Below are 17,131 nucleotides of genomic sequence, written 5' to 3'. Positions count from 1 at the left end.
CCAGCTAAGCGAGCAAGTTTACATACATTCATGTCTGGATCATTCATGTCGACAATAAAAAGCAAAGGACCCAGCACTGACCTCTGAGGTATGCCATTGAACACAGGCTTGCAGTCAAGAAAATAACCTGCAACTATTACCCTCCACCTCCTGCTACTAAACACATTTTGGATCTAATTGTCAAAATGTCCTGGATTCCAGGGGCTCTTACATTCTTGACAAGTCTCCCATGTCAGACCTTGTCAGTAGCTATACCAAAGTCCTTGTTGACTACATCCACCACACTGCCCTCATCTACACATCTAGTCACCTCCACAACAAACTCAATCAAACCTGTCAGATATGATTTTCCTCTGACAAAGCCATGCTGACTATCCATGATTAATCCTTGCTTCTCCAAGTGTAGATTGCCCCTCAGCCTATTTTCCAATAATTTCCCTACCACTCATGTCAGGCACCCTGGCCTTTAGTTCCCTTGTTTATCCTTACAATTCTTCCTGAATATTAGTACAAAAGATGACCTCCAGTCCTCTAGCATCCCTTCTCTGGAGTAGGGCCAAAACAGAGAACTGTGCATATCATGAAATGTACAGGATTGGATAAGGAAAAACAGGATTTGGTGGATGCCTAGGGCTCAGAAAACCATGTCTCAGATGTACATTGAAAGTATAGGGGGTAACTTAAAGAAATTAGAGAAGTACTGAGTAAAAAAAATCCAAACGCATTTCTAAGTAGATTAAGAGCAAGTGGATAATCAGGAAAAGTACAGGACTGAGCAGAGTCCTAAGTGGCAATCTGTATGTGTAGCCAATAGACTTGGATGAGATTTCAAAAGAGTACTTTACATCTTTATACATGATAGAGAAGAATGATGTAGGTACAGAAATCAGGTAAGAAGATGGTGATACACTGGAACACCTTTCTATTGAGAGGGAGGAGTATGAATGATTTTGGTGAGCTGACAACTGGAGAGGTCCCCAGGTCCAGAGAAGATTTATTCAAGGCTGCTGTGGAAAGCTAAAGCGGAAAGTACAAGGACATTAACATTAATAATTCCAGCAATGAGAGTGACCCCTTTTTTGCTTTTGAAGTTCTACTCATATGGCTCAATTGAGAAGCCTTTGAGAAACAATTAAGAAGATATCATACTTACTTACTGCAATAATTGACTCCTTGATCAATATGGCAAAATCCTCTCCTCTTACACACCCCTCCCGGTCTCGCCTGAACATTCTATACCCAGAATATTGAGCTGCCAGCCTTGTACCTCCCTCAATCATGCCTCTGTGGAGGTATGATGTCATAACTCCATGTGTTAATCAACATCGTCAACTCATCTGGCTTTCTCACAAGACTCGTTGCATTAAAATAAATGTCATCCAATCTTGCCAAGATCCCTTGTGTCTTAATTTGATTACATACACTCTACTGCCAAACTGTCAGGCCTCACACACTACTGTACCTCCATTGTATCACACTCCAACATCGCTAGCAAACTCTCTAGTGAGGATATTGGCAACTTTGCAGTTCAGGTGCAACCCACCGGACTGGTACAGGTCCCACCATGCCGAGAAACAGACTCAATAATCCAGGAATCTTTAACCCTCCCTCCTGTTCCAACTGTTCAGCCACAAATTCATCCATTCTATCCACTTATGCAGTACCATATGACACTTGGAATAATCCAGAGATTATAACCTTTGAGGTTCTGCCTTTCAAACCGATATCTAATTTATTAAATGCTTTTTGCAGAACCTCGTCCCTCTGTTGAACTATGCTATTTGTTCCAATGTGAACCTTAGCTCTGACCATTCACCGCCCCCCTTCAGAACGTCCTGTTGTTGTTCAGTGGCATCCTTGACCCTGGGAGGCAAAGTACCATTCTGGAATCACATCCATGAACCGAGAGTTACTTGCCTGTGCCCTACCACTATCAAAGCTCTTCCTCTCTGTATGCTCCCTCCTTGGGCTCTGAATGCACTCCCCAAAGGATCTACCAATCTCGCCATATTCCAACATGGAAAAACTGTCCTTAAGTGAGATGCACTCTGGGCTGACTGCTTGCTTCTTTGAAAAAAAAAACAAAGAATTATGGATGCTGCAGATCTGAAATAAAAATACAAAGTGCTGGAGAAACTCAACACATCTGGATGGCAGTGGCATGTACACTAGAAAAAATATTTTTAATATCTTATTTATTTTTAGAATTTTATCCTTCATTGTGTCCTGAATCCCACTGTTGTCTGCTCTCCCAGTCTGCTTCACAGTGATATGGCTGCCGCACAGCCCTCTCCCACCTCCCAGTTCTTTTTCAAATTCTTTCCTCTTCCAGGGGGTTGGATGCACAGTCACTTTTACTATAAGCAGCATATTTTCAAGTAGATGTTATTGCTTACTGCTGAATGATACTCATGGTAAGGTCCTAATCTTTCCCAAGGTGATTGTCTATACGTGCACTGTATTTGTCACACAACTCGCTAAGATCATCTTTCTCTTCCATTATTTCAGCCTTCATGCAACTAGAGGGTTGACATCCCTACCTACAGCAAATCTACAAAAAAAATGTCATCTTCAACTATGTATCCAATTCTTGAAGCAACTATATAATCCATTTCCATCTTCCTATCCACCAGTGCATTCCAAATCATTACAACTCAGTGTGAAAACAAAATTCCCCTTATCACCTCTCTTGAGGTAAGATTTTGTCTGAGGAATGATTAATGAAACTCTATTTGATGTTTTACAGATGCTGTTGAAATCTCTGTCAATATTTCTGTCAGAATAATAAATCAGAAGTATACAACAGAACTGAATGACATCACATCATCTGAGTTCCAAAATTTTGAGAGTGACTTTAAACAACAGGTTGGTGCGCAGGATTGCAAATTTTACTCCAGCAGTTCAACATTGCTACTTTGCTTTCATATTAATTGCCCCAATATATACAATCTCATTGAACTTCTGTTTTTACAGCCATTTCTGTATAGGTTCTCCCAGTCCTTACTATTTTGTATTTATCTCTATTGAATATGTCCTGTAACAAGATATATGACTTCAATGTTTCTCTCACTTGAATGGCATTTTTGTAAATATCCACCTGTCCATGAGCTTTTCTAAATCTTCTTGCAATCAGCTTTCATTCATTTTCCTGATTTTCTACTAACTTACTACAATTATACACATTTATGTCTTACTGGAAATAGATTATAAACTCCAAATCAACAACCAACAACTTATCTTTCTTTAGCCATTTCTCCACTAATGCAGGTCTGATTACTTTAATATTACTGATCCTAACTTGGTTAAAATCTCTTATCCAGCTTTCTGAAAACCTATGGTTGCAATATCCAATCCATGCTTTTGATTCATGCACTGTTATTTTTTGAAAAGAAAATTATTTGATAACTGTTATGTAGATCAGGCCAAATCTAATGTGATCCCACAACTAATTTACTCCGCTCCAATGGTCAAATCCATTTTGCACTTGAAATTAATTCACAATTGCCATGGCTAGCACCTTTACAGAACATTGGTCTTAAGATTTTTTTGCTTTCAGTTCTTTGGCATAATGCCAGTCTCCAAACTTTCAATGTCATCAACATAGCAGATGTGAGCAGAGATTGAAGGGGGTGGGGCGATGGAGAGATTGTGCTGAACTTAGTTAACTCGGTTCTTTTAATTAAATTAAAAGTACATTTACAATCACAAACTTCTGTCATGTTTCCTCTTTTCAAGATGGACATAATTTATAACGATATAGAGGGATACGCAGGAGTGAAGATCACGAGCATAAGGTAATATTGATTCAGCTTGTAGCTCACTAGGTTGCTTCAAAAGCCACAGCTATCTGGATTACATCTCTTCCCACCTACCTCCCGTATTCCCAATTCCTCCGCTTCCCCCGTATCTGCTCCCAGGAGGACCAGTTCCACCACAGAACGCACCAGATGGCCCCCTTCTTTAGAGATCATAATTTCCTTTCCCACATGGTTAAAGATGCCCTCCAATGCATCTCATCCACATCCCGCACTTCTGCCCTCAAACCCCACCCCTCCAACCATAGCAAGGACAGAACCCCCCTGGTGCTCACTTTCCACCCTACCAACCTTCACATTAACCGCATCATCCGCTGACATTTCCGCCACCTCCAAACAGACCCCACCACCAGGGATATATTTCCCTCCCCATCCCTTTTCCACTTTCCGCAAAGACCATTCCCTCCGTGACTACCTGGTCAGGTCCACGCCCACCAACAACCCACCCTCCAGTCCTGGCACCGTCCCCTACCACCGCAGGAATTGCAAAACCTGTGCCCACACCTCCTCCTTCACCTCCATCCAAGGCCCCAAAGGAGCCTTCCACATCCATCAACGTTTTACCTGCACATCCACCAATGTCATTTATTGTATCCGTTGCTCCCTATGCAGTCTCCTCTACATTGGGGAGACTGGACGCCTCCTCGCAGAGCGCTTCAGAGAACATCTCCGGGACACCCGCACCAATCAACTCCACCAACCGTGGCCCAACATTTCAACTCCCCCTCCCACTCCACCGAGGATATGCAGGTCCTGGGCCTCCTTCACTGCCACTCCCTCACCACCCAACACCTGGAGGAACAACGCCTCATCGTTCACCTCGGAACCCCAGGGCATCAATGTGGACTTCACCAGTTTCCCCATTTCCCCTCCCCCCACCTTACCCAAATTCCAACCTTCCAGCTCAGCAGCCCTCATGACCTGTCCTACCTGCCAATCTCCCTTCCTACCTAACCGCTCCACCCTCCTCTCTGACCTATCACCTCCATCCCCACCCTATTCACTCTTTGCTACCTCTCCCCCCACCTTTATCTCTCCACCCTGGAGGCTCCCTGCTTCCATTCCTGATGAAGGGCTTTTGCCTGAAATATCGATTTTCCTGCTCCTCGGATGCCGCCTGACCTGCTGTGCTTTTCCAGCACCACTCTGATCTAAACTCTGGTTTCCAGCATCTGCAGTCCTCACTTTTGCCTGCTTCAAAATACTCCTTACCATTGTATATTATCATAACTGGTCTCAGGAAAGGAAAGGGCTGGTATTCTTTTGAATCCTCACTTCCTCAGATGGAATCTTGTGTCATCGGGGAGCTGACCTGCCGGCCAAGGCCCACTGTGCCACAATTTAATCAAAACCAAATCAAGGCTAGTGTTCCTCTGGATTTAAGAACTCAGGACTGGGTCTCATCTACCAAGCATAGTGTGGTTGTAATTTACAGAAGAGGAGTACAGGGCAACCTCAATTATCCGAACGACACGGGCGGGGAGTATTTTGTTCGGATAATCGAATGTTCATATAATCAAATGTTTGGATAACACAGTTTACCCAAGCATTGAGATCTTGTTCGGATAATCAGAGATTCGGATAATTGGTGTTTGGATAACCAAGGTTTCACTGTATACAAAATGTAGCCAGCATGGGTAAGAATTAGGTCTCAGTATGTCCAAAGTCCAATACCTTCATCTGGCACCAAATGTTTTTATCAAGGTACCCCCCCTAAACTTGAAAAGCTGAGTCACATGGTTTTAGCTGCAAAGTATGCCACATGGTCACAAGCCCACCTATAGCTGTCTTTATACCAGTAGCTATCGGATAGAAACATAGAAATTAGGAGCAAGAGTAGGCCAGTCAGATCTCAAAGCCTGCTCTGCCATTCAAGATGATCATGACTGATCAACCAATTCAGTATCCTGTTTCCACTTCTCCCTGTACTTTTGATCCCGTCAGCACTAAAAGCTATATCTAACTCCTTTAAAATATTCAATATTTTGGCCTCAACTGTTTTTTGTGGCAGAGAATTTCACAGGTTCTTCACTCTTTGGATGGAGAGATTTCTCTTCATCTCTGTCCTAAATGATCTATCCCATATCCTTAGATTGTAACCTCTGGTTCTTGAATTTCTGGTCATCAGGAACATTATTCTTGTGCTCACCTCATCTTGCCCAGTTAGAACTTCATATGTTTCTGAGATGCCCCCTTATTCTTCTGAACCAGTGTAATTATAATGCGAACCAATCTCGTCTCTCTTCATACATGAGTCCTGCCATCCCAGAAATCAGTCCGTTGTTGTTCTCCCTCGATAGCTAGAACAACTTTCCTCAGATAAGGAAACCAAAACTGCATACAATACTCCTGATGCGACTTCATCAAGGCTCTGTACAACTGTCGCAACACAGCCCTGCTCCTGGACTTGAATTCTAGCAGCGTGAAGGAAACATTACATTTCCCTTCTTGGCTGCCAGCTTACATTCTGTATCGTAGGAACTTCTGGCAAGATACAGTAAAGGAGGAGCGGGTGTTATATTATTACTTAAGATATCTGTTATGACAGTTGGGTCATAGAGATATACAGCACAGAAATAGACCCTTCGGTCCAATGAGGAGAGGAGTGAATTATACGTCCCCAACAGGTAAATATGTTGATAATTCACTGAGGTGTATAATAGCTCAACTTTATTAGGGATTTCAAATGCCTCAACTTATTTGGAATAGTCATAGTGTTAAGGATTTAAAGGGACAGATTTCTCAAAATGCATTCAGGTGAGCTTTTCATGTCAACATATAATGTACAGAGAGATATTGGGGTTCAAGTCCATAGCTGCCTGAAAGTGGCCACACAACTAGAAAGGATGGCAAAGAAGGTGTATGGACTGCTTGCCTTTATTGGTTGGGGAATCAAGCACAACTGAATTGAGTCAGGATTTCATGTTGCAGCTTTATAAGATTTTGGTTCGTTCACACTTAAGAGTATTGCGTTCAATCTGGTTACCATATCACAGGAAGGATATGGAGGCTTTGCAGTGGGTGGAGAAGTGATTTAGCAGGATGCTGCCTTGATTAGAGAGTATGAGCTATCAGGAGGGGCTAGAAAAACTCTGGAAAGGCAGATGATGAGGGCTAACTTGATTGAAGCTGACAAAATTAAGAGAAGCATAGATAGGGTTGACTTTCAGAATATTTCTTCCAGAGTTGAAATGTCTAATACTGTGCTAAGTAGCATGCATTTCAGGTGACAGAGGGAAAGTTTAGAGGAGATGGGGCAGCACAATGGCTCAGTGGTTAGCACTGCTGCCTCACACACCAGGGTCCCAGGTTTGATTCCAGCCTCGGGTGACTGTGTGGAGTTTGCATATTCTCCCTGTGTCTGCGTGGGTTTCCTCTGGGTGTTCCGGTTTCCTCCCACAGTCCAAAGATGTGCAGATCAGGTCAATTGGCCACGTTAAATTGCCCATAGTGTTAGATCAATTAGTCAGAGGGAAATGAGTCTGGATGGGTAACTCTTCGGAGGGTCAGTGTGGACTGGTGGAGCTGAAGGGCCTGTTTCCACACTGTAGGGAATCTAATCTAATCTAAAATGTGAGGGCCAAGTTTTTTTACAGAGAGTGGTGGGAGTCTGGAACGTACTCTCATGGGTGGTGGTGGAGGCAGATATGATACAGGCAATTATCAATCATCAATCAATACATGATACTGCTTTATTTGACAGTTACTCAGTCCAATGATATTTCCTGGGAACCAACTTTATTTTCCAATACTCAGGCTACCCTTATCTCACAAACCTAGCCATTGCACCTACATCTGAAGGTGGCCAGTAATGTCTTATCTAGTCTAGTTATTTCTGTGCGTAAAGGGAGTATTATCTGCTAATCTCTATTGAAACAGACTGTGGTTAGTCACTTATGCAGTTATAGCAGAATTAGCAGTTAGTAACTTAAAAGCCATTTATGCAGCTTTAGCAGAATTGTCAATTTGCAGCCTCGAAGCCATTTTGTCATGATATTTGCATCGAGAGGCCATCTTGTTGCCACCTAAGTTATTAAGAGCATCTATTAAGTGGTTGTTCTTGACAACAACTAGTTACCTCAGCCAGTATTCAGGTTCAGATCCTCATCTCCCCCTTTTGGTCATTCCAATGATCACACCGTAGGAGGGAGGGCATAGATTAGTTTAGTCCAATCGAACGGATGCTAGAGCCTGCCATACCTCCTCCTCCTCCTCCTCCGAGGAAGCAGGGGTGGGCAACTGCTCCTCCTCACCTTCACTTGGATAGAGAAGAAGCATTTTCTGGGGGGAACTGATGTTGTCAACAGAATTCATTAACTTAACAATAATACATTTAACTATAGCAATGCCAGCAAAGAGACAAATTAAAATAATACCAATATACATAGATTTATCAACCAGTTGTACCATGAGTCAACACCCCAATCTCCCCATCCAGAGTCTTCTGTCATTTAACTGACGAAGGTGCGGATGTTATCCACATGCTTGTTAATATTCTCGATGAGGCTGGTAACCCCCATCATACATTTGCCCTTCACTATGGCGCAAACCCCACCCTGTTTGGTGAGTAGGTAGTCGAGAGCATACCGGAAAATAGACATAATTCTGAGAGCATACCCTTAACTCCTGCTAAGGCCGAGGCAGTCTTGTTGCCCAAGAGGGTGAGACCGCAAATAATATAATTTCAATTTGGGTGGCTAATAATTCCTGCAGATCCTCCTAAGGAAAAAGCACTAAGAAATGTGTAGCCCACAGACTGGGCTTTACTGTTGCCCAAAGCCTTAGCATCCCTCCAATATGTGCAGAATTCAGGTGAAACTGAACGTTTGGTAGGGAAACCCCAACCCCATTCCCAGGTAGTTGGACCAGGGAACAGTAATCGGGAAAAATGAATTGAATTGAACTGAATTGGATTGAATTGGATTTATTGTCACGTGTACCGAGGCACAGTGAAAAACTTTGCCTTATGAGCAATACAGGCAGATCACAGAGTTAAATAGCATAGCTAAGTAAATAAAAGATAAACAGCAGCAAAAACAAAAACACAGGTTCAGGCAAATGTTAAAAGTTTGAGAGTCCATTCAGTATTCTAACAGTAGGGTAGAAACTGTTCCGAAACTGGCTGGTGCATGTGTTCAGGCTTCTGTACCTTCTTCCTGATGGTAGAAAAACATTGCCAGGGTGGGATGGATTTTTGAGAATGCTTGCGGCCTTTCCTTGACAGCGGGCATGGTAGATGGATTCTATAGATGGTTCTATAGAAGTATCCCTCAGCTACAGCACGGGGAGTACCTATTTCATTAAGAACAAGGAAGTTAGTCACTTTGCCTTGGCTGAAAAATCAATAACCAGATTTAGTACAGATAATGGATGGGGCTTCCCAATAAGAAGCAGGCCTATCTTTGTGACTACCCCAAACGAACAGGTAGTCCATGGCTACAAAGTATGGTTGCCCTGGGCGCTTAGGGTGAAAGATGTTCAATAAAAAGAGATGGGTCTTCTTGTAAGAGGTAAGGTTATCGTCCCAGACTGGTTCCTTCCATCCCACAACTGGGAAGATGGAAGTGCCATTAGAGATCTCATAGTGAAGGTGGGCGGTGCTGTTACCCATATCACATACAGCCTGAATATCTGCACTAACAGAGACACACTCTTCCTGTAGGCATATGCATGAGATGAGAGGCCCCACAGGGGAGCAGTAGTGGTTGTTACTTTTGACCAAGGCACATGGAATAGTCTTAGTCACATTCACGTAAGTGCACTCCCATCCCGTACCGTTGTAACAATTTGGATATGCTACTCTGGACTTATGAGAGGATGTCCACAAACAGACAGCAGGTGGGGATAAATAATAATCAAAGGAAACATTATGGCTGAAAATGTGTTGCTGGAAAAGCGCAGCAGGTCAGGCAGCATCCAAGGAACAGGAGAATCGACATTTCGGGCATAAGCCCTTTTTCAGGAATCTGTGCGCTTCCTGAAGATTCCTAAAGAAGGGCTTATGCCCGAAACGTTGATTCTCCTGTTCCATGGATGCTGCCTGACCTGCTGCGCTTTTCCAGCAACACATTTTCAGCTCTGATCTCCAGCATCTGCAGTCCTCACTTTCTCCTCAAAGGAAACATTATGTCTGGTAAACGCCTTAGAAGTATTCCATACTCCGTCATTAGGATTCGGAAGGGGGAAAGGGTCAAAGAGTCCTTTGCTGCTGAGAGGGCGTAACATCCTGGCTGAATATTTTATTATGACTTCAAAAAAAGAAATTGTTAGTGAAAGACGACATTTCCACTTTTCTCTTTTGTGGCGTGCAGATTGAGACCTATTTGGATCGGGTCAAAGCTTACCAGGGCTGCCCATAGCACAACTGAAATCAAACTGGTATAAAACACCTTGACAGGGTAAAGACCATTGAGACTTGTCCTGTAAATGAACTGTCCGATCTTCTTGATGCAGTTGACCATTGCGACGGTTATTCTTGGTAATGTTTCATGCATCGAAGGAATCAGTCTCTTGGCACACAAGGACATCTTTTCGGCACAAATGGTATACAGTCTCTGGTTGCTTAGGATCACACTGATAAATAGTCCATTCTTGAGCATTAATGCCGATGATGATGAGTCCACACAACAGGTTAAGTTTGATCTTCATCATCTCTCCCCTTGCAAGGGGCTCGTCCGATGATCTTGCAATGATGGAGATGCCCAGCAACCTTAAGAGCAGTAGGGGTGGTGAGGAGAACCTGGCAGAGCCCCTGTCGTCGAGGTTGGAGGCTGCAGTGTGTCCAATTCTTGATGAGAATGAATGAGCCAGGTCCAACAGCCGGACCATTGTCGAGGGAGGGGAGCAGCTGAAAGGAAAGTATTAAAATGCAGTTCTTTCTTAGTAGAGGCCACCAGGTTATACCGAGGACAATTAAAAACAATATAATAATTGCAAAAACAGTCAATTGGGGACATCTGTGGTCGTGGGTTTTGCAGGTAACAAAGCATTAATCAATAGATTTTCTCCTTGGGGCGGTGTTCTCTTGCACTGCATCCCATGCGTCTATGCAGCTTTCCCTTGGTCTTGACTGCTGCACGGGTGACCAGCCGGACTAGGAACAGGTCTTTCCACCTAGGCTCCAATTTAATTCTGGTTACTGATGCAAATACTTCTCACCTGTCCACCACTATAGTGGCAGCAGTATCAGTCATTGGGGTGATTTTGATTCATCTACTAAAAACATTTACTATTATTAGCCAATATTCATAACAATGTATGTGAGGTAATTCTTTAAAAGCAAGCTGTAGACAAGTAAAAAAGGCCCACTAGGCAAGGAAGTGGTTAACAACCTTTTACAGCATGTGTCTTGTTTGCTTAAAAATTAAACACACCGCAGCTCTTTTTCTAGCTGCTTTCTGAAAATCTGCATGCCACCAAGTTTGTAAAAGTATTAACCATTCCTTCCTTGCCCAAGTGTGTACAATAATGTACATAATCAACCAAAATAGGCAGCAGCAAAGAAGAAACACAAACATGTCCAGCAGGAGTCACCCACATTTTGGTTTGAGTATCGAGGGAGTACCCTATTTGAGGCCATAGTTTGTGCTCTTCAGCAGGGGGCTTTCCCTGTGATTTCTGTACCATACCCAGGTCTGGCACACCTGTCCCCATATTGTCTCTATTCAGGTTTTGCTGGAGGCACAATGGGACCAGACGTTTTGGGGTGTAAGGCTGCCTGCTTGGCAGCAGCATCCATCTGCTCATTACTTTGGACACTATCAGTGGTGTCAGTGTGAGCCGAACATCTTGATAACTGACAGGTTGGACAAAACAACATTACTGTAATGCCACCTCGTGGAGGGTAAAAATCCTCTATGTTCCCACAAGGCACCAAAATGGTGGGTCACATCAAAAGCACAACTAAGAGTCAGTGTATATTAGCAGATATTCCTTTTGTAAGCATGTCGATTCCCTACATTAGCTCCAAGGTAACATTAAAGACACATCACTCTCAAGTGGCCATATTTCCACAGTTAAAGCAAGGGCCAGCCATTTGTCCCTGAAAGGTTTTGCTGTCTTGTTTCCAGTCACAAAGGTGTAATTCTGAAGCCTGCCTGACCCCATTTCCAGGGTTCCCTCGGGAAAGGGTTGCTCAGCAGAGGTCGCTGGGTGGGCATCTGAGGTAGTTTCCACCAGCACTGGGTATGCTGGTCCCAATCAACCCCGTTGGGGCTGACACATGATATTGGGGATCGCGAGGGTGCTGGATACAATCGGTTTTACCTGTAACTTGTATCATGGTTCAGTCTGATACTGGCCGTCCCAATAGAAAACCACTGCTCACCTCATTTGCGACTGGAAATTCCTGGACTAGTTCATATGGTTTGTCTGGATCATGTCAATGACACCAGGAGGAAAACATTGCAAAAGCACAGGGTTAAACAAACATGACTCAGCTTCTTGATTATTTTTTCAATTGTACACCACTTCCATCAGACAGATGCAGGTTGGGTGAATTGGCCATGCTAAATTGCCCATAGTGTTAGGTGAAGGAGTAAATGTAGGGGAATGGGTCTGGGTGGGTTGCGCTTCGGCAGGTCGGTGTGGACTTGTTGGGCTGAAGGGCCTGTTTCCACACTGTAAGTAATTTAATCTAATCTAATCTAGATGGCTACATATTTCAGTTTTATAACGCAAGCCATTCACATTCAGGCTACTCCCAGAATTTTACTGCATTTACATGTGTATCGTCCTTTGGACGTATTGAGCAAACTGGGCTGGTTTGTTCTTGCGGTCAGGGGCATGCTTCATCAACATTACTCTGGTTCCCAGGATGGGCCCTGGTTTAGGATGGCGCAGGCCACTCATCCCCATGATATCGGCTACGAAGACTGGATGCTTCATTTTCAAAAGAAGGAAAGGGGAGGGTGTGTGTGTGTGTGCTGGGGACAATCAGGAGATGTCAGGGGCTTAGCAGATATCCAAGAATAAAATCCCCATCCTCAAAGAGGGTCAGTATGCCAGACATAGGCTTGGGATTCCGAGTAGAATCTATGTTCTTTATTTTACAGCATTGTTGCTTTAACCCTTTAACCCTGTTTGTATTTTCCTTAGCTTTAGTGGCCTGATACTGTTTCTCATGTCCCTTTTATTCTTTCATCTCCCCATTCACAGTCAGCTATGAACACCTCCCAGCGTTTGGGAGTTCCATCTGCTATACATACCTCTATCCCCCAATCAAATGTAGAATACCGTCATCTGGCCAGTAAGGTATCTTTCCTTTCTTTAGTTAGCAACGAATTAATGCAACCATACTTCAAATTAACTGTGAGGCAATGAGACAGGTCACTGACAATGTGTAAAGGGATAAAGCCAAGCGATCCTGCCAATTAATTCTGATTTTGTGATTCAGGGCCAAAACAATTGATTATCAAAAAATAATAAATAAAATAATCATTATCTGTAATTCAGAGGTGGAAACTGAACAAGTGGCTAAGACATTTTACAAGTTATCAGTATAAATTGGAAATTCATTTATTCAGTATTCAATATTTAAAATGTAAAATGTATACAGTTTTCAACTCTGAAATCCATTATAATTACCTTGTTCTAGTCCCTTAATGTAGATCCCAGATTAGATTCCTTAAGCAGTCCTGGCCAGTCATTGCTCATTTACAATGCTATCGGCCGTGAAATAACTGCAGCTGCCTCAAAGGTCTTGTCTACTCACATGGTAAGAAAAAACTTCTAATGCACAAGTAATCGCCGAATCCAAAGACACAGATATTAACAATAAGATGTTAATTTTGTTACATGATTTACTACAACATAATGTTGAACTGAAAATTCATTTGTCATTGAGGGAGGAAAATTGAGATAAAATAAAGCTACGACTGGCACACCATAATCACCAATGAGACACAACAGCCTTAAAATTAAGTGGAAACAAACGAGTCTGAAACAAAAATTAAATCTCTAGTATCATTTTCTGAAAACAATGCTGTTGTTATGGGATATTTTGGATCTATCTTTATACTTTCAGTTTTACAAAATTTAACTAAATGAAATAAGGTTCATGCAAATGTTGAAGTCTGAAGTGATTTTCCTCAATGTTAGGTTTAGATTATAACTAAAGTTGAGCATTGACCTACTCTCATCCTGGAACAGAATGATTCTGCACCCGAGGCCCAGATTTAGTACTACTGCTTTACTTCCTTTAGTCAATTCTTTCATTAGTACAACACGTAGGGGTGAGAGGGATGGAAATGATCTTTGGTAGTAGCATGAAATTATGGGGAATTTGACAGCAAGTTTATACTGATGTCAAATGATGCAGAATCGAAGGAGAAGACTTTCTAAAAAAGATTATAATGTTGTCTTCCGCCATATTAAACTGGTTAGAAATTAAATAAGATTGGCGTTGATGTAGCATAAAAGTGATTAGTTAGAAATTGACAGTAGGGCAGTCATGGCCTGTAAAAAGAACAGGGGCTAATATTTCATTTCATAATCACTGATGGATCCTTAACCTTGAAATCATGCTAAATTCCCAATATGTAAATCAAATTCAAAACAGTCCCGGATCTCGAGCTCCAGGGAACAAAAGACAAACATTCAATCACCAACAAGCAAAAGTACATTCAAACCAAATCTCAAAGGGTTAAACTTTCTGCAAGCTGCAGTGAATCAGCACTGAGTCTTGGCCTCTGTCTCTCTCTCTCTCACATACACACTTATGAACATTTTAAGGGTAATGAGGCACTCACATTCCAGAACTGTCAAAATTAGGGAGTTTAGCTTAAATCTGGCTGTGGCACATAGCTGCTTAACAAAATGTGTGAGAATTGTATCACTGGCCGGCTTTTCTTTTTAAACGCGACAAAAGTAGCAACCATCCTCTATATTTCATAAACAAAGAACAAACACCAAAACAACTAGAACAAAACCATAGCAGACAACAAGACAAAGCAGCAAAGCAAGACAAGCCAAGTCAAACAGAGAAGATAATCTCGACTTGAAACTTTCACTAATCAACAACCCAACAACGAACAAGACTAATGATTTCTGCAAAACATTCTAAAACTGACATATATCGCGAAACATCTTTGTTTTGTCTTTCACAGAATAATTTGGAAATCAATTTAGACAACTCCAATTTGACCGAATTTGAGCCCCTGATTAATTTGTACTTCCTTACTCAGGTCCCTAACTTGTTTATTTAATGTTAGAGTCCCCGACTCTATTCCAGATCCCCGATCCACAGGTCCCGGAACTTTATGTGGAGTCCCTGACTCCCTGGAGTTCCAGACTCCTTTATGATCTTTAGAGTCCCTGACTCTATTCCGCATCTCCGATCCGCAGGTCCCCGACCTGTAAGTGGAGTCCCCAACTCGTTTATAATGTTTAGAGTCCATGCCTCTATTCTGGATCCCTGATCCATAGGTCCCCAGCCTTTTAAGTGGAGTCCCCGACTCCCTGGAGTCCCCAACTCCTTTTTAATCTTTAGAGTCCCTGACTTTATTCCGGATCCCCAATCTGTAGGTCCCCGATCTTTATGTGAGTTCCCGACTCCTTTTTAATTTTTTCTGAACGAATTCTTACCAAGACCGATCCTTCTCAGGCTGGATTGAGATGATAAGCAGTGAGGGGTCGAGTCAACCGTGACTTGAATGAGAGGAAAACCAAATGGAGAATATACTCATGTCTGGTCAGCTGATTCCTCTACACTCTATAGTGGAGGACTCAAGGGTCTTACACCGGTGCCCACAATCCATCCGTACCAAGTCTGACTCATGGCACGCGATGAAGATCTGGACCCTGATGGGGGGGCGGGGGGTGTCTCTCTTTTTCTCTGTTCTGTGATCAGCCAATAAGCACTCACAATCAGTCTGAGTCTTTAAGACTTCATTCTTTATTTCTTCATATGGCTGGGCATAGAGCGTCCAGAAACACAGAGGTTGTGCACTTCCGTGTTCCTCAGAGGAGCTGCACACATGGCTTAACACAAAGACATTTGGATACAAGCCATGAGCACACAGTATATTCAAACAATTATCAATCAATACATGATACTGCTTTATTTGACAGTTACTCAGTCCAATGATATTTCCTGGGAACCAACTTTATTTTCCAATACTCAGGCTACCCTTATCTCACAAACCTAGCCATTGCACCTACATCTGAAGGTGGCCAGTAATGTCTTATCTAGTCTAGTTATTTCTGTGCGTAAAGGGAGTATTATCTGCTAATCTCTATTGAAACAGACTGTGGTTAGTCACTTATGCAGTTATAGCAGAATTAGCAGTTAGTAAAATAAAAAGCCATTTTATGCAGCTTTAGCAGAACTGTCAATTTGCAGCCTAGAAGCCATTTTGTCATGATATTTGTATCGAGAAGCCATTTTGTTGCCACCTAAGTTATTAAGAGCATCTATTAAGCGGTTGTTCCTGACAACTAGTTACCTCGGCTTGTATTCAAGTTTCAGATCCTCATGGGAGATGGAGGATGTATATACAGTATTTGAGGGAAGGATCTATGAGGTTCTTGAGTTAATTGACATTGGGAGTGAGGAGGTGCTGGAGGCTTTGGCACACCTAAAAGTGGACAAATCCCTAGGTCCAAATGAGTGGCATCCTAGGCTGCTGTGGGGGATGAGGGAGGAAATTACGGGGGAATCTGACGCATATTTTTAAGACCTCTCCGGTCACAGGGAAGGTATCAGAGGACTGAAGGACAGCTAATGTGACTCCAATTTTCAAGAAAGTTGTAGAGCTAAATGAAGGAATAACAGTCCAGTGAGCATTATATCAGTGGCAGGGAAACTACTGAAGAAAATTCTGAAATAATAATTATGTATTTATTATTATTTCCACTTGGAGCATCAAGCTTTCATCAGGGATAGTGAGTACGGTTTTGTCAGAAGATCATGCCGAACAAATTTGGTTGAATATTTTGAGGGGGTGATCATATGTGTACATGAGTGTAGTGCAATTGAGATAGTTTATATGGATTTCGGCAAAGCTTTTGATAAGATTCCACATTGGAAACTGATAAAGAAGGCAAAAGCACATTGGATCCAGAGTAACTTGGCAAGATGGATCTAAAACTGGCCTCATGACAGAGGGTGGTGATAAAAGGCTGTTTGTGTGACTGGAGGTGGTGTCCATTGGTATCACACAGGGATCCGCTGCACCCGATGTGGCCTCCTTATATTGGGGAGACAGGCCGCCTACTTGCGGAACATTTCAGAGAACACCTCTGGGACACCCGGACCAACCAACCCAACCACCCCGTGGCTCAACACTTTAACTCCCCCTCCCACTCCACCAAGGACA

The 17,131-nt window shown here is 42.7% G+C and overlaps 1 protein-coding gene across 1 annotated transcript in view; it reads left to right on the top strand.

Moving 5' to 3' along the window:
- Window positions 1-17,131, top strand: part of LOC122544376 (mucin-3B-like) — a 57,494-nt gene that overhangs the window by 5,271 nt on the left and 35,092 nt on the right. The window contains exons 2-3 of the mRNA XM_043683620.1: window positions 2,747-2,865; window positions 3,736-3,794. Coding sequence (XP_043539555.1) covers window positions 2,747-2,865; window positions 3,736-3,794 — 178 coding nt within the window. The remainder of the gene's footprint in view (window positions 1-2,746; window positions 2,866-3,735; window positions 3,795-17,131) is intronic.

This window comes from Chiloscyllium plagiosum, chromosome 48, assembly GCF_004010195.1.
Source record: "Chiloscyllium plagiosum isolate BGI_BamShark_2017 chromosome 48, ASM401019v2, whole genome shotgun sequence".
In the NCBI taxonomy this organism is placed as follows: Eukaryota; Metazoa; Chordata; class Chondrichthyes; order Orectolobiformes; family Hemiscylliidae; genus Chiloscyllium; species Chiloscyllium plagiosum.
The sequence above is the reverse complement of the archived record's forward strand: the minus strand, read 5'-3'. Positions and strand labels throughout refer to the sequence as shown.